The sequence below is a fragment of the Puma concolor genome, chromosome D1 (assembly GCF_028749965.1).
Source record: "Puma concolor isolate L17-30 chromosome D1, mPumCon1.1.hap2, whole genome shotgun sequence".
NCBI classification, from domain to species: Eukaryota; Metazoa; Chordata; class Mammalia; order Carnivora; family Felidae; genus Puma; species Puma concolor.
Window position 1 is genome coordinate 14,263,695 of NC_141676.1, and position 19,365 is coordinate 14,283,059.

At 38.2% G+C, this 19,365-nt stretch overlaps 1 protein-coding gene across 1 annotated transcript; it reads right to left on the reverse strand.

Moving 5' to 3' along the window:
- Nucleotides 1–7,319: 7,319 nt before the first annotated feature.
- Nucleotides 7,320–8,267, reverse strand: LOC112865142 (olfactory receptor 8H1-like). Its single transcript, XM_025928184.1, has one exon. The coding sequence runs from the start codon at nt 8,265–8,267 to the stop codon at nt 7,320–7,322; it is 948 nt and encodes a 315-aa protein (XP_025783969.1).
- Between the last annotated feature and the right edge of the window lie 11,098 nt (nt 8,268–19,365).

Here is a 19,365-nt window from a genome sequence, read left to right on the forward strand (position 1 = left end):
CTATCAGAAAGCAGAATTTGCAAACATCCAAGTAATCTGAATTGAAAGGGGAGACAAGTTCCTCCAGGAGGAGATGAGACACATGAACTGTTTCACCTTTGTAAAAGGTGGGAGAAAGATATAACCGCCAGGCAAGAAGGTAGGAAGAAAGTAACTAAATTAGGGGCCTAGGTGGGCCTAGGGGGCCTAGGTGGCTCAGTCAGTTAAGCGTCTGACTTTGGCTCAGGTCATGATCTCACAGTTTGTGAGTTCGAGCCCCGCGTCGGGCTCTGTGCTGACAGCTCGGAGTCTGGAGCCTGCTTTGGATTCTGTGTCTCCCTCTCTCTCTGTTCCCCCTCCACTCATGCTCTGTCTCTCTCTGTCTCTCAAAAATAAATAAAAATGTTATTTTTTTAAATATATGTATGTATATGTGTACATGAAAGCCAGGTTTGGGCGATTGGGAAAAGCAGAGGAGCCTAGAAAGAGAAGTTTTGGCTTCACTGGAGTTTTCTCTGCAGCCTCCAGCCAAAAATAGTAAGAATAGGTCATAAGAATCGTAACAAATCAACTTTTTAAAAGCAGGTGTTGCTGGGGGTCTTGACTAAACATTGAAATTACTAGGTCGAAAGATGTAGTAGAGACAGTAACATTAGATAAGTGAGTATGCATTTCATCAGATGGATGGAAACCATGAAGAAGTGTCCAGTGAAACTCTAGAAATAAACACACACCTACACACTCACAGTACCAGAGACAAATAATTCCTTCAACAGGTTCCTCAGTATATCAAAGAGGTTGAGAAACAGGAAGAAAACTGGAAGATAAACTACAGGAATTAAGCCAACAGAATGAAAGCTATAGAAAAAGTGAGAATAAAAGTATCTAATAATCATGGCACAATATCAAAGAGTCTAATATCCAGAACAAAATAGGGAAGGAATTAATCAGAAGAAATATTTAAAAAGATAATGGCCATGACTTTTCTAAAATTAAGGGAACATCGAACCATGGGTCCAAGGTCAGTGGACCCTAGACAGGAAAAATACAAACAGCAAACCGATCAACAAACAAAACACACCTAGACTCATTAGTCCCACTGATTAATAATGAAGATAAATAGATAATTATGACAGCATTCAGAGGAAAATGCATGTCACATACACAGTAAAAATTATATGAATTATAGAAGATGCCATCAGAAATGATTCATACCAGATATAATGAAGAAACATTTAAAGTAGTGAAAGATATGGGGCGCCTGGGTGGCGCAGTCGGTTGAGCGTCCGACTTCAGCCAGGTCACGATCTCACGGTCCGTGAGTTCGAGCCCCGCGTCGGGCTCTGGGCTGATGGCTCAGAGCCTGGAGCCTGCTTCCGATTCTGTGTCTCCCTCTCTCTCTGCCCCTCCCCCGTTCATGCTGTGTTTCTCTCTGTCTCAAAAATAAATAAACGTTAAAAAAATTTTAAAAAAAAAAATAAATAAATAAAGTAGTGAAAGATAATCACTGTCAATCAGAATGTAATACGCATGGAAATATTTTAAAAATATTTAAAATATAAAAAACAAAACAGAATCTTTCTGGAAATAAATATACACACACTGAAATAATTTATAGCCAGGAAACATGTTTCAACACTTTTCCGGACAATGGAAGCATGATAACAGAAGAAAATTTGTGTCTACACAAGGATATGAGTAATACCAAAAATGTTACAATGAAGATAAATTTAACACATATTGGACACTTAATTCTAAGTGCTTTAAAGAATAAATGAGGTAAAACTATGCTGATGCGTTATTGGCTTAAACCAGGCATAAAAGTAAAATTTGTGACAACAAAAGAAAGAAAAAGAGAGAAGAATTGGGTCTTTACTGCTTTGGGTTTCTGACATTAAAAGTTGTATTTTATATTATTTTAGGTAAACTGTACTATACTAAACATGCATATTATAATTCCTGTGGTCACCATTGTAAAGACAGAAGATACATATTACCCACATCAGGAGGGAAAGAAGGGGTGCCACTTTGTCCCCAGAAATAGTAAAAGGGTAATGATAGAATAGTATAAACAACTCTGTTAATAATTTTGAAAATTAAATGAAACGTGCAGTTGCATAAAGATAGTCACTTCGGAAGAAATGGGTGACCTGAACAGTCCTATATGTATTAAATGAATTGAATAACTCCTTAAAAGTCTGTATGAACAAAAATAGGGGAATTGCTTTCCCATTGTGAAAATTGCCCCTTTCTCCCAGACCACAATGTGCAGAGTGCTGGGTGAACCCTCTTCCCTGATGCACAGGAGGACAGATCTGGGCGACACCAATTCAACAACATAGAAGAAACCCAGGTCCCAGGATGACCTGGTGAAAAAGAGCCATCCACAAACCTTAGCCAGCTAAACTCTGCAATGTTATAACTGAGGGTACTTGTTTTTGTCTTTGTTGGGACCCTTGATTTCTGAATCCCTTCATTACACTACCATAGCCTGTGCCCTGACTATTACAGGTTCTCTCTCCAGAACCATACCATCATCTGATAAATTTTTCTTTCTTTTCCAGAATCTCTCTTTTTGTAAGTAGGACTGTACCCGTTTGAGAAAATTTAGCTAGTATCGTCAAAATCACGCTGCCTTCCATCAGCATTTCTAGAGTGCCTACAATATACACCTTTTAACGGCTCCTGTTATATTATTTAACGCTTGCTTTAATACAACAATGAATTCTATTTTTTCACCTCTGAGAAAAGTCTCTGAGCTCCAACGTGAGCTTGTTCTTTAACACGGAGTAGTTATGAACCAGTTAATCTCTTTGTGCTCTAGGTTTATTAGCTGCAAAATGCAGCCTTCAGATACAGCTGTTGAGGCCGTTCCCTAGGTGATGGGGGTATGACATTGAACAAACAAGTAAAAATCCTGCGCTCATAGAGCTTACAGGATGCAAGGGCAGAAGAGGAGGGATACAAGAAAGAAAAGGCATGAGCTAAATACATAAATGTTAGTTGGAGAGAAAACATTATGGGAAACAAATGGAGCGTGAAAGAGGGCTAGGAACGGGTACAATTTTAAATCGGGTGGTAAGGGATATTCTTCAGAACAGAGTAAGGACCAAGTCATGCAGTTGTCGGAAGTGTCAGGGTGAAGAGGAGAAAAGAGAAAATTCTAGGCAGTATGAAGACTAATGTGTACAGGCAGAGTTAGGAAGGCATGTTATTGAAACAAGTAAGCATGATGGACAGAATGCTAAGGAATGAGTTATTATATGTAAGGAGTGGGCACAAGATCATTTGGGACCAATAGGTGCTTGCAAAAGTTTTGGTTTTTATTCTTAGTGGGATGAGAAGTCTGGTAGGATTTGTGAAAGTGGGTATGATCCAATTTACTGGTTTAGAGTATCACCCTGGCTTTTACAGCAAGATCAGACTCATGATGGGTAAGGCCAAAGTGAAAGGCTGCAGCAATAATTCTGAGACCAGGTCCCTTGGGCCAATGTGGTGACAGAGAATGTGCTGAGAGATAGACTCTAGATATATTCTGTATCTAGAGTCAACATAGTATGCAGCTGAACTAGGTGTGATTTTCTACAAAGAAAATTATAGGATTATTCTTACATCTCCACCTGAAGGGATAGAAGGATTGCTTTCTGTTATGTGAGATTAACATTTGGATATTGCTAGTACCTACCTAAAAGTTATCTTGTGAGGATATGTTATATCCTTTGAATATTGTCTGGCACATGATAAGTGCTCAACAAAATATGCTATTACCAACACTATCAATTACCTGGAAGCAGGCACAGCTTTTCATGTTTTTGACATGCTCTTTTTTTCTAATGTATTTTTAAGTTTATTCCGAGAGAGAGAGAGAGAGAGAGAGAGAGAGAGAGAGGCAGAGAGAGACGGGGTGGGGGGAGGGATGGAGAGAGACAGAGAGAGACAGAGAGACAGAGAGAGAGAGAGAATCTCAAGCAGGTTTCACACTGACAGCGTGTGGCCCAATTCAGGGCTTGAATTCACAAACCCATGAGATCATGACCTGAGCTGAGATCGAGGGTCAGTCGCTTAATCAACTGAGCCACTCACACACCCCTCATATTTTTGACATACTCTATTCTACTCTTATTTCTTTAACCTATTTGTATTAAATAGCATTTTGGCATGGCACCATAAGCAAAAATAATATGTCTTAAATTATGTCTAGACCACATTTTACATAAAATATGATATGCACTTACATAATAGGGAATTTTATAGGGCAAACACAAACAGTCTAAATCTTTCATATTGTGCATAGATTATAGTTACATGTATGTAATACATAATGCTTTCCAAATTATATTATAAAAAATTACAGTAGTCCTATTTTAATTATAAATTTAATTTAATTTAATTAGCATGTGTTCAACCTAAGTGCTGTCTACACAGTCACAGAATCTATTGGCCATCTTTGCCAATTCAAGCCAGCAGAGTGCATTTCCTAATCACAGAAGTAGACCTAAATGAAAACAAGGTGAAAAGATAGTTTATAAAAAAGATCAGAAAAATGAAAAGACCGGTAAATGTATTAAATGACATAGTGCATGTAAAAGATGAAAGAGCAGCCAAAAAGTATATTATTCAACAATAATATAGTATTTATCATACACTTGTTATCAACAAGTGTTTATCATACACTCGTTACCAATTGCAAACAAAAACAGGTAACAATAGCTCTAAAGAAAGAGTCTAGACCACATGGATATCAAAGCAAAAACTAAGTCATAATAATTTTAAATGGCATTATATATGAGCAGGAAACTTGTAAAATAAATTAAGTGGAGGAAAATAACGCATATTTAGAAGGTTTGAATAGGTTTTTCAGTACTTTTGAATTAGTGAAAACAATTTTTTAAATTTTTTTTAATGTTTATTTTTGAGAGAGAGATGGAGTACGAGCAGGGGAGGGGCAGAGAGAGAGGGAGACACAGAATCCGAAGCAGGCTCCGGTTGTTAACAGAGAGGGACACGGTACTGGGACTCACAAGCCGTAAGATCATGACCTGAGCTGAAGTCAGACGTTCAACCGACTGAGCCACCGGGCGCTCTGAATTAGTGAAAAATTTTTAAACTTTTAACTTCTAAAAGAAAGTTTAAACTTTTGCACTTTATTTTGAACACTTAAAAAAGCATGTAGGAAAAATAATGAACTATAGTTATACAAAAAATGTGATACATTTCAAAAAATGAAAATTTTATAAAATTATTGCTTGAATGAAAACTATCTAGTTACAAAAGTTTAAACAAAAGAAACAAATACTTGGAAAGTGGAAAAATACATTCTTAACATTTACATAGCAGAGAAAACTAAAATTGTAATTCAGATTATGGAAAGAGAAAATGTAAAAATAAAGGAAATTTCAGCAGTATGACTACAGTTTACGGGCTGCCACAAATTCTGAATTCATTGTCATTTCTTGGCTTTACAGCTTGTCTCTGTTAAAAAATTAAAACAAATGAGTCGAACACTTAATTCAACATTTATTTTTAGTGACCATAGCAAATCTATAAATTTAGGAGAAAAGCAATGAGTTTTGAGAAAACACACAAAGCTTCAACAAAGCAGCTATCTACTGAAGCTTATTAAATGTCACAGAAAGGTAAGGTTTTTAAATGTTTAGCAGGTAGCCACCAAAGAGATGTCACTGCATACAGATTTTTAAGTTGATACATTTACATTTCCGATCCAAAGCACTGCAACATGAGACTCTTAATTTTTTCCCAAATATTCAGAACACGTTCATCTCAGATTTCAATGACAAAGGAATTATCAAAAGTTAAACTTTCAAGTGTATACAGAAAGTGTAGAAAAACACATGGAAAATGACAGAAATTTTGCTTATGTATGTAATATACGCACATGCATACATAACTATAGATCCAGAAGAACACACACAAAACTGTTAAAGACTGTTAAGGCATTTCTATTTCCTTCCTCTTTTCCGTGGTTTCCAAGCATTCTCCAATGTTAACATAAACCATTTTAAATCCAAAACTGTGAAATGCTGAGCTTTTCCTTAGTTGTTTGTCAGTTAAGTTGGCAAAAAGTAATTTATAAAACACGAGTGAATATTCTTTAAGAAAAAGCCATTGTGCATTGAAAATATTGCAGGAATGTAAGCCTTCTAATGATAATGGCCCACATTTATTAGGACTGCCTTGAATGCTTCACATCTATTATCTGATCTAATCTTTATAATTAACTAGATAGCCCTGGAATTATTGTTTACCTTGTACAGTTGAGAAAACTGAGGCTTAGATTTTCAGTGATCCATTGAGGGTTATACAGCTAAAAGGGTAGCGTAGAATCCAAATACTTGAATGCTTGGTTTCACAGCAAGTTCTCATAATCACTCTGCTAATTTTTTCTCTATATAATAAACAAAATGATTTCTGAAACTGGTATTGTGCCAAAAATGGAGTTCTTTTCCATAATAAAGATCTCTGAAGAACTCTATTCATGGGAATTTGTTTGATAGAGTTTAAAAGATGACAACTATATTGTCTCATTTTGCACATCAGTTGCCTTTAAAACACATGCATTTACCATAATGTTTATAGAAGCAGTATCAACAATAGCCAAATTATGGAAAAAGTCCACATGTCCATCAACTGATGAAAGGATAAAGAAGATGTGGTATATATACACAATGGAATGCTACTTGGTGATGAAAAAGAATAAAATCTTGCCATTTGCAACAACGTGGATGGAACTGGAAGTTATTATGCCAAGTGAAATAAGTCAATCAGAGAAAGACAGATATCATATGATATGACTTATATGTGGAACTTGAGAAACTTAACAGAAGACCACAGGGAAAGGGAAGGAAAAATAAGATACAAACAGAGAGAGAGACAAACCTTAAGAGACTTTTAAATACAGAGAATAAACTGAGTATTGATGGCAGTGGGGGGTGGGAAAAATGGATGATGGGCATTGAGAAGGGCACTTGTTCTGATAAGCACTAGGTGTTGTATGTAAGTGATGAATCCTGGGAATCTACTCCTGAAGCCAAGACTACACTGTATGTTTGTTAACTGACAATAAATAAAAATAAATAAAAACATTCAACACTGAAAAAAAACCATGCAGTTAGACCATAGATTTAAAACATATTTCATGGTTTTCAATTACAACATGGAATTTCTAAAGACATCTTCCTGGAAATGTCCGAGATCATATTTGGTCAAGTAAAGAATGGTTCAATGGAAATACAAACAAATTAAAGGAGTTTTTGGAGAGAGACAAAAGAAATACACTATATGGAAGAAGAAGAGCAATGAACTGAAAAGTTGAGCATCACCTATTTCAATTGCCCAGAGCCCTCGCCCTTCCGCATGACTCTAAGGAGAGCATTTTTCACTTCTTTGTTCCTGAGACTATAAATGAGTGGATTCAGCATGGGGATCACAATAGTATAAAAAACAGAAGCCACTTGATCCTTTCCCAAGGAATAAGACTTACTTGGCTTTAAATAAGTAAAAATCATAGTGCCATAAAAGATGGCGACTCCCAGGAGATGAGAGGCACAAGTAGAGAAGGCTTTTTTCTTTCCTGAAGTGGAAGTAATTTTCAGGATAGTAGACAGAATGGACACATAGGACACAGATATTGTGATAAGAGACACCATTAGAGTCGAGCCAGCGACAATAAATATCATGATTTCAATGTCATGTGTGTCAGTGCAAGACAAGGCTAAAACTGGGGTTGTGTCACAGAAAAAATGATGGATTACATTGGAGTCGCAGAAATGCAACCTGCTCATGCAAAGCCCATTGACAAAGGAGTCCACAAAGCCAATCACATAGGACCCAAAGATGAGGTGAAAGCAGAACCTTGCGGACATAACCACTGGGTAGTGCAGAGGATTGCAGATAGCGACATAGCGATCATAGGCCATTGAGGAGAGAAGGAAACATTCAGTGGCACCCAAGAAGACAAAAAAGGACATCTGGGTGAAGCAGCTCGTGTATGAAATATACTTGGTGGAAGTCAGTAAGTTCTGTAAGGTTTTAGGTGTGATGACAGTTGAGTAACTGAGGTCAAGAAATGACAGGTGACGGAGGAAAAAATACATGGGGGTGTGAAGCTGGAGATCCAGGCGGATGATCAGTATCATCCCCGCATTTCCCAGCACAGTAACCAGGTATATCAGGAGAAACAGCATGAAAAGGACCAGCTGGATCTCTTCAGAATCTGTCAGCCCCATAAGGATGAAGTCAGGCACATGTGTGTTATTCTTTCTACCCATAGCTTTCAACTGCTTTGAACTGTGAAAAAAATCAAAGTTGACCCTTAACAGGAATGACTTCAAAAAGTGTGTTTATGTGAATGACATGGCGTATTTACATTAGTGGGGTGTTTCTAGAAATTGATGGTAATGAGTGATTTATAAAATATGACTGAAAAAAATCTTAATTTGATTGCCAAATATAAAAATGGAAATAAATTCACCTTTGAATACAAGACAATGAAAGCTAACATGTTGAATAATTAAAATGAGCCCAGTCTGTTCTAAATGCTTCTTAATGTATTTAGTCCATGTGACATATTGTACCCCAGGTGCTACTACTCTTAGCCACATTTTTATATGAGAAAAAGTTCAAGAAACTTATTCAGAGTCAGAGCTATTAAATGCTGCTCTGTGATTCTACAAGTTAGATTGACCCCAGAGAGCATGCTCATACTACTATATTCTTGTTTATAATTAATTTCAGAAAACCTGAAAAAAAGTTAGATAAATCATAAATGATGATATAAAAACAATTTTAACGCATCATTCAGTGTCCTTTTTTTTCAATATTATTTAATACAAATGACAAATTTCAAACTTAGAGGACTTTATTTAAGTGTATTAAAATTGTAGACCCCATATTAGTTTGTTTCCAAAAGGTGTGTTTTCCTAATCTGAACATTTAAAATAAAAGTTTGAAAATATATTCATTACTCATAGACCCTGATTCCACTAACTCTATATTTCTGATTCCACAAATCCTGACATTATTTGGGGAAAGTCTAAATGACATGTGTATGCATACTGTTCTGATAATGTCCCCATTATATTTGATCCCAACTAAATTAAGACCTCTAATTTTGAGAGAATAATACTTACTGTGAACGAAAGTTGGAGGGGAAAAAACCTTTCTTCCAACACGATCCACCTAGAAGGTTGTCAACCTCAAGTTCTGCTCACAAATCAAATATGAAAAACATTTGAGCTGAACATTTCTGTAATATAATATTTGTTTTCTTTAAGTTCTCTTTAAATTTTAGTGCATTCACTCTGAAATAAAAAATAATCAACCTGGAAATTTTGTTCAGGTCCTGCTCAAACAGGAAAATTATTTCTAAAAAGAATATCAGGAATCTATTCTGAACATAAGCAGAGCAGAATATGTCTTACCTGTCATCCTGATAATTCTAGGACACCTCATGTACTGGGGACTGAAGATAATGCAACATTTGGTCATCCCTGTGGACCAATTTCTAAGGAAGATTGCTTGGCATGTCTCCAAGGACAAAAGTTCAAGGACTAAATGTAGCTATGATAGGTTTGAGAAAACAGTTGTCTTTTTCCTTAGAAGTCACACAATGAAGAGTCTGATGGTGTGATTTTCTTTTGGGATGCTCTAAATTTTTGACTGGGATTGTGAAGAAGTTATTTCTATTTTTTTCTTGTGTTCAAATACATCAATTTATATCAAAGTTTTACCATTTTATTTCTCCTATTTTATAAGGCTTATGGGCAAGGAAAAATAATTTCTCCTCTACCTTTCTAGATTCTTGGCTGAGACACCCCCTCCTCTCATAATAAAAGACATATTAACAAAAGAAAAACAAACAGAAGTGTAATAACTTGTATATTTATTGTATACATGGGAGATTGTAACCAGAAAGAGTTAGGGGGCCCCAGAAAAAGAGAGAGCTTTCTTAACATAAGAAAAATCATTTTAGGTCCTGGCCATCTTGTGTTCTATGCCTGACCAGCACATCTTACCCCAAACATATTTTTGAGTTATTTTTGGAGGATTTAAGTCTCTTTGAGCCCTCAAACACTGGACCAGTTGGAGCCAGGGCATTGATGAAACTGACTCTTGCCCACCCACTCAACTTTGGTCAACTATGACAGACTCTATCACCTTAAGGTGACTTTTGCCCCAATTCTATGCTGAATCCCCCATTGTGTCAGCCCCTTCATGAATATGCATGCACCCTTAGCTTAAAACTTCCCCAATTTTGTTGTCTGAGGAGACACTGTTTAGGGAAATATCCCCAGTGTTCTATTTTACTTGTTGCAAGTAAAATCCTTCCTTTCTACTCCTTGACATGGTTGTATCTTTTGGCTCCACACCCACCAAGAGGTGAACCTAGTTTCAGGTGACAAGATGACCAAGAAAACTAACTCCCCAAGTGGCCCAAGTCACCACCTTAAACACTATCTCCTGTTAAATACAAAAGATGGAAGCCAGTTGCAGGAAGTTACTAGGAAAATCACAGAAAAAAAGGGCATGCTCGTTATTCAGATTTAAATTCATGCCTTCTCCATTCTTGGTAGTTTCTAGAGATTTAGTTCTCTTCTTCCTGGTACAAAGAGGGAGACATTTACATCAATGGAGATTTTCCTTATAAATGTAAATGTCTTTTACAAAACAGTGAGTTCTACTTGGTTTTCAGAGCTTCTGTTGTGTCTACTATTTCTTAAAAATCACCAACACAAGAAAAACGCTTACGCCAAAGAGACATATTTTGGGAGTGGCAAATTCCACTTCCCTTCAGGTTCAATTAATTTTTTGTTCGTTTTTACTTCTGCACCAAGTAATGACTTCTTGTTTTATTCACATTTTGCTATCTGTTTAATAATACAGGAAATTAATATTTGCATTATTAGTCTGAGTGTTACTTCACTTTTAACTTATATATAGTGATATTAATTATTCCAGTTGTGGCCTATTATTAGATAAGGTAAAGTTATATTTTTTTTTATTTCTTACTTGACTAATAATAATTCAATATTTTAAAAAGTCTGTGTTTTTAATTTGCAAGCTAAATGACACATTTTTTTCTTTTTTTAATATTAATTTAATTTTATTTTTTTAATGTTTATATATTTTTGAGAGAGACAGAGACAGAATGTGAGTGGGTTGGGGCAGAGAGAGAGGGAGGCACAGAATCTGAAGCAGGCTCCAGGCTCCGAGCGGTCAGCACAGAGCCTGACGCAGGGCTCAACCTCACTAGCTGTGAGATCATGACCTGAGCCGAGGTTTGGATGCTCAACTGACTGAGCCACCCAGGTAACCCTCAAATATTAATTTTAAATTGTGTTGCATGCATGCAGAAAATGTGACCTCTTTTAAGTGAAATTGTGTAAATTTATTGATATTTATGGATTAATTGCAATCAATTAGTATAAGCAGCTCATATATGCCAAGAAAGAAAGGCTTATATGTTGATATGGAAGTCTGGCTTACCAACTATAGTATTTATAGATTGTAAATTCTCAGCAGGGGTAAACAAACAAAAATATGAAAATCAGTGATACAACATGTTAGGAGGTGAGAAGTGCCGTAAAAAAATAAAATGTAAACCAGCTTAAGTGATGGAGTAGGGGCAAGAGGAAGCAATCAGACATAGAGTGGTCAAGGTAGACTTCAATGAAACATTGGCATTTGAGCAAAGATTTGAAGGAAGGAAGAGTTAGTCATGTAGGTACTGACAAAGTGTTTCAGACCATTGGAAACATCAGTTGATGGACCATGCAGTTGGAGGAATAGCAAATACTGTGTAGTAAGTATCATTCTACTGTGGGAGCAGAGGTGACCAGAGAAATAACAGTGAAGTACCTGGATGTCAATGGTGACAAAGGCGGTGAGGGAGAGCAAAGTGAAGAGAGCGTGGAGACAGTTGGACTTACTATCTTCAAATAACCTTTATTCTCAGAGAAACCTTTAGTGATAGGGTCACACTGAAAGATGTGGAGACACACAAAAATATCTGGAGGAAGTGAGGGGCAGGCCAATGGAATAGTAGAAATAATGTTCTATACAATGATTTCCTTCTTCCTGAAGCCAGCGTCCATCTTGTCAGTTCAGATGGAAGGATGAACACCAGAGGTTCTATCAGCTCCAGGTATGGGGCCAGTCAAGGGACACTGAGCTCAACGGGTAAAGACGCTTGCTTATCATTCAAAGGAGCCTATATGTAGGACAAGTACTTAACCAGAATCACCCTAGGGATATAATCATGAGACATGCCTAATGAGCTCTCCAACATAAGGAGTAAAGATATATTTTCATATCCCAAGTCTCAGAGCATGCTAGCATGACCGCATGGGCCTCCAGTCAATGCATCCACCTTCCCAGGGACCACTGCCACAAATTTTACCCTTAAACATCCTCACTTTCAAGGTATCAGCGAGCTCAAGACTTTAGAGCATTAGCTCCCTGTTCTTCTGGGTGGTGCTACACCAATAAATAGCCTCTTTCTCCAGGCAAAGCCTCGGTGTCCATTTTTATTGGCTTGCTGTGCATGAGTTGGAGAAACTCTCCTTTGGTTTGGTTACATTCCTAATGTTTTACCTCACTTAATTTTGGCAAAAATTGTGTAAAGATATACTGGAGTTTGTATTGTGTGTTTTTTTTCCTCCAAATTTTTATTTAAATTCCAGGTAGTTGACACACAGTGTGCTATTGGTTTCTTGTGTAGAATTTAGTGATTCATCACTTACATACAACTCCCAATTCTCATTACAACAAGTGCCCCCCTTAATGCCCAACAACTATTTCCTCAACCCCCCACCCAACTCCCCTCCAGTAACCATCAGTTTGTTATCTATAGTTAAGAGTCTGTTTCTTGGTTTGCCTCTCTCTCTCTCTCTCTCCTTCTCTTTATTTTTTATCCCTGTGTTCATTTGTTTCATTTCTTAAATTCTACATGATTGGAATCATATACTATTTGTCTTTCTCTGACTAACTTATTTCACTTAGTCTAATACCCTCTAGCTCCATCCACGTTGTTGCAAATGTTAAGATTTCATTCTTTCTTGGGGCGCCTAATTGGCTGTGTGGGTTAAGCGACCAACTTTGACTCAGGTCATGATCTCACAGTTTGTGAGTCTAAACCCTGCATCGGGCTCTGTGCTGACAGCTCAGAGCCTGGAGCCTGCTTCAGATTCTGTGTCTCCCTGTCTCTCATCCCCACTCACACTATCTCTCTCAAAAATAAAAACATTAAAAAATAATAATACAAATATTTCATTCTTTCTTATGGCTGAATAATCTAGTGTGTGTGTGTGTGTGTGTGTGTGTATACGTGTGTATATACATATGTATACACCACATCTTCTTTATCCATTCCTCAGTTGATGAACATTTGGGCTCTTTCCATAATTTGACAATTGTCGATAAAGCTGCTATAAACACCAGAGAGTTTGTGTTTTGACTCACTTTTACAATTTTCGTCCTTTTAGAGGAATGTATTACACTGAATAAATGCAAAATAACTTATATTTTCTCATAACACCTATATTTTTAGTTTCCTTTCCTGAAATGATTTTTTCTTTTTTACTTGTTGCCTTTTAGTTATTTTTAGATAGTTTGATCTACCCATTCTCTGCCCCATACTTTGAAAGACAGTTATCCAGTGCAAAGTCCTAAATTATTCTACACTTATTTCTCCCATTATCAAACAATATTCTGAAATGTATTTCTAATTTTTTTTTAAAATTATTTTAGAGAGAGAGAGAGAGCTTGAGCAAGGGAGAGGGGAGTAGGGAGAGGAAGGGAGAGAATCTTAAGCAAGCTCCACATTCAGTGCAGAGCCTAACACAGGGCTCAATCTCACAATCCTGAGATCATGGCCTGCGCCGAAATCAAGCTTAACCAACTGAACCATGCAGGTGCCTCTGAAATTTATTTTGGAATAAGCCTCTGATCTTTGTGTATGAGCACAAGTGTGAGTCTAACACTACCTGATATCAAAAAGTCAATTTCATTCTATATGTTTTATTTTTATTGAGTAAATTGTTTCTTCAGGAGTTCCTGCAATACTTATTAAAATAAAACAAGTTAAGAAGAATAATCTGATGATTTTTTATCTTGATATAAAGGTATGTTAAAGGTTGTGACACAGAAGGCAAGCTCAAGGAACACAAATGGTCAACAGGAATATTATAAGGGCACCGTAAGTTTAACAGATCGGAAAAACAAAAACACTCTGCGTTTTCATATTGAAGCCCAGTGCATCATATATTTTAAATTGAATAGTTTTTTAGCATATTTTTTAAAAGAAGATATCTGGCAAATTAAATATGCCCTGATAAGTTCTGGGACATGGTCCCAGATATGAGGGAGTGAATTATCTGGAGTGGTCAAGGGCAAAAGTTTTGGGAGAGCCTGGCAGAAAAAAAGGACTGAAGAAACGACAAAGGCATGCATGACCTATTATGGAAAGATTTGTATTACAGGGTCCAAAGAGAAGGTACAGAAAGAGCAGCTAGAAGATAGACTAGTATAAGGGAAAGTATACCAGCAACAAATCTGAAAAACATATTGAAAAACAAAGATGGACATTTGGGCATAAGTGTGGGCAAATAAAATATACTACTACTTCTTATGCTGGGCAAGAAAAGTGTGTTATGGCTTGAGAGGGAAGATGGCGGCGTAGGAGGACGCTGGGCTCACCGCGCATCCTGCTGATCACTTAGATTCCACCGACACCTGCCTAAATAACCCAGAAAACCACCAGAGGATTAGCAGAACGGAATCGCTGGAGCCAAGCGCAGACGAGAGGCCCACGGAAGAGGGTAGGAAGGGCGGCGAGGCGGTGCACACTCCACGGACTGGCGGGAGGGAGCCGGGGCGGAGGGGTGGCTCGCCGGCCAAGCAGAGCCCCCGAGTCTGGCTTGCAAAAAGCGGAGGGGCCTGACGGACTGTGTTCCGACAGCAAGCGCGACTTAGCGTCTGGGAGGTCATAAGTTAACAGCTCTGCTCAGAAAGCGGGAAGGCTGGAGGACAAAGGGAAGGAGAGCTGCTGAGCCCCCGGACGACAGAGCTCAGTTTAGTGGGGAACAAAGGCGCTCGCCAGCGCCATCTCCCCCGCCCATCGCCCAGCCAAAATCCCAAAGAGAACCAGTTCCTGCCAGGAACTTGCTCGCTCTGCATGCAAACACCCAACTCTGCGCTTCTGCGGAGCCAAACCTCCGGCAGCAGATCTGACTCCCTCCTGCTGCCACAGGGCCCCTCCTGAAGTGGATCACCTAAGGAGAAGCAAGCTAAGCCTGCCCCTCCTGCCCCTGTGCACCTTGCCTACCCACCCCAGCTAAGACGCCAGATCCCCAGCATCACAAGCCTGGCAGTGTGCAAGTAGCCCAGACAGGCCACCCCACCCCACAGTGAATCCCGCCCCTAGGAGAGGGGAAGAGAAGGCACGCACCAGTCTGACTGTGGCCCCAGCGGTGGGCTGGGGGCAGACATCAGGTCTGACTGCGGCTCCGCCCACCAACTCCAGTTATACACCACAGCACAGGGGAAGTGCCCTGCAGGTCCTCACCACGCCAGGGACTATCCAAAATGACCAAGCGGAAGAATTCCCCTCAGAAGAATCTCCAGGAAATAACAACAGCTAATGAGCTGATCAAAAAGGATTTAAATAATATAACAGAAAGTGAATTTAGAATAATAGTCATCAAATTAATCGCTGGGCTTGAAAACAGTATAGCTGACAGCAGAGAATCTCTTGCTACAGAGATCAAGGGACTAAGGAACAGTCACGAGGAGCTGAAAAACGCTTTAAACGAAATGCATAACAAAATGGAAACCACCACGGCTCGGATTGAAGAGGCAGAGGAGAGAATAGGTGAACTAGAAGATAAAGTTATGGAAAAAGAGGAAGCTGAGAAAAAGAGAGATAAAAAAATCCAGGAGTATGAGGGGAAAATTAGAGAATTAAGTGATACACTAAAAAGAAATAATATACGCATCATTGGTATCCCAGAGGAGGAAGAGAGAGGGAAAGGTGCTGAAGGGGTACTTGAAGAAATAATAGCTGAGAACTTCCCTGAAGTGGGGAAGGAAAAAGGCATTGAAATCCAAGAGGCACAGAGAACTCCCTTCAGACGTAACTTGAATCGATCTTCTGCACGACATATCATAGTGAAACTGGCAAAATACAAGGATAAAGAGAAAATTCTGAAAGCAGCAAGGGCTAAACGTGCCCTCACATATAAAGGGAGACCTATAAGACTCGTGACTGATCTCTCTTTTGAAACTTGGCAGGCCAGAAAGAATTGGCACGAGATTTTCAGTGTGCTAGACAGAAAAAATATGCAGCCGAGAATCCTTTATCCAGCAAGTCTGTCATTTAGAATAGAAGGAGAGATAAAGGTCTTCCCAAACAAACAAAAACTGAAGGAATTTGTCACCACTAAACCAGCCCTACAAGAGATCCTAAGGGGGACCCTGTGAGACAAAGTACCAGAGACATCACTACAAGCATAAAACATACAGACATCACAATGACTCTAAACCCATACCTTTCTATAATAACACTGAATGTAAATGGATTAAATGCGCCAACCAAAAGACATAGGGTATCAGAATGGATAAAAAAACAAGACCCATCTATTTGCTGTCTACAAGAGACTCATTTTAGACCCGAGGACACCTTTAGATTGAGAGTGAGGGGATGGAGAACTATTTATCATGCGACTGGAAGCCAAAAGAAAGCTGGAGTAGCCATACTTATATCAGACAAACTAGACTTTAAATTAAAGGCTGTAACAAGAGATGAAGAAGGACATTATATAATAGTGACAGGGTCTATCCATCAGGAAGAGCTAACAATTATAAATGTCTATGCGCCGAATACCGGAGCGCCCAAATATATAAAACAATTACTCATAAACATAAGCAACCTTATTGATAAGAATGTGGTAATTGCAGGGGACTTTAACACCCCACTTACAGAAATGGATAGATCATCTAGACACACGGTCAATAAAGAAACAAGGGCCCTGAATGAGACATTGGATCAGATGGACTTGACAGATATATTTAGAACTCTGCATCCCAAAGCAACAGAATATACTTTCTTCTCGAGTGCACATGGAACATTCTCCAAGATAGATCATATACTGGGTCACAAAACAGCCCTTCATAAGTTTACAAGAATTGAAATCATACCATGCATACTTTCAGACCACAATGCTATGAAGCTTGAAATCAACCACAGAAAAAAGTCTGGAAAACCTCCAAAAGCATGGAGGTTAAAGAACACCCTACTAACGAATGAGTGGGTCAACCAGGCAATTAGAGAAGAAATTAAAAAATATATGGAAACAAACGAAAATGAAAATACAACAATCCAAACGCTTTGGGACGCAGCGAAGGCAGTCCTGAGAGGAAAATACATTGCAATCCAGGCCTATCTCAAGAAACAAGAAAAATCCCAAATACAAAATCTAACAGCACACCTAAAGGAAATAGAAGCAGAACAGCAAAGGCAGCCTAAACCCAGCAGAAGAAGAGAAATAATAAAGATCAGAGCAGAAATAAACAATATAGAATCTAAAAAAACTGTAGAGCAGATCAACGAAACCAAGAGTTGGTTTTTTGAAAAAATAAACAAAATTGACAAACCTCTAGCCAGGCTTCTCAAAAAGAAAAGGGAGATGACCCAAATAGATAAAATCATGAATGAAAATGGAATGATTACAACCAATCCCTCAGAGATACAAACAATTATCAGGGAATACTATGAAAAATTATATGACAACAAATTGGACAACCTGGAAGAAATGGACAAATTCCTGAACACCCACACTCTTCCAAAACTCAATCAGGAGGAAATAGAAAGCTTGAACAGACCCATCACCAGCGAAGAAATTGAATCGGTTATCAAAAATCTCCCAACAAATAAGAGTCCAGGACCAGATGGCTTCCCAGGGGAGTTCTACCAGACGTTTAAAGCAGAGATAATACCTATCCTTCTCAAGCTATTCCAAGAAATAGAAAGGGAAGGAAAACTTCCAGACTCATTCTATGAAGCCAGTATTACTTTGATTCCTAAACCAGACAGAGACCCAGTAAAAAAAGAGAACTACAGGCCAATATCCCTGATGAATATGGATGCAAAAATTCTCAATAAGATACTAGCAAATCGAATTCAACGGCATATAAAAAGAATTATTCACCATGATCAAGTGGGATTCATTCCTGGGATGCAGGGCTGGTTCAACATTCGCAAATCAATCAATGTGATACATCACATTAACAAAAAAAAAAGAGAAAAACCATATGATCCTGTCAATCGATGCAGAAAAGGCCTTTGACAAAATCCAGCACCCTTTCTTAATAAAAACCCTTGAGAAAGTCGGGATAGAAGGAACATACTTAAAGATCATAAAAGCCATTTATGAAAAGCCCACAGCTAACATCATCCTCAACGGGGAAAAACTGAGAGCTTTTTCCCTGAGATCAGGAACACGACAGGGATGCCCACTCTCACCGCTGTTGTTTCACATAGTGCTGGAAGTTCTAGCATCAGCAATCAGACAACAAAAGGAAATCAAAGGCATCAAAATTGGCAAAGATGAAGTCAAGCTTTCGCTTTTTGCAGATGACATGATATTATACATGGAAAATCCGATAGACTCCACCAAAAGTCTGCTAGAACTGATACAAGAATTCAGCAAAGTTGCAGGATACAAAATCAATGTACAGAAATCAGTTGCATTCTTATACACTAACAATGAAGCAACAGAAAGACAAATAAAGAAACTGATCCCATTCACAATTGCACCAAGAAGCATCAAATACCTAGGAATAAATCTAACCAAAGATGTAAAGGATCTGTATGCTGAAAACTATAGAAAGCTTATGAAGGTAATTGAAGAAGATTTAAAGAAATGGAAAGACATTCCCTGCTCATGGATTGGAAGAATAAATATTGTCAAAATGTCAATACTACCCAAAGCTATCTACACATTCAATGCAATCCCAATCAAAATTGCACCAGCATTCTTCTCGAAACTAGAACAAGCAATCCTAAAATTCATATGGAACCACAAAAGGCCCCGAATAGCCAAAGTAATTTTGAAGAAGAAGACCAAAGCAGGAGGCATCACAATCCCAGACTTTAGCCTCTACTACAAAGCTGTCATCATCAAGACAGCATGGTATTGGCACAAAAACAGACACATAGACCAATGGAATAGAATAGAAACCCCAGAACTAGACCCACAAACGTATGGCCAACTCATCTTTGACAAAGCAGGAAAGAACATCCAATGGAAAAAAGACAGTCTCTTTAACAAATGGTGCTGGGAGAACTGGACAGCAACATGCAGAAGGTTG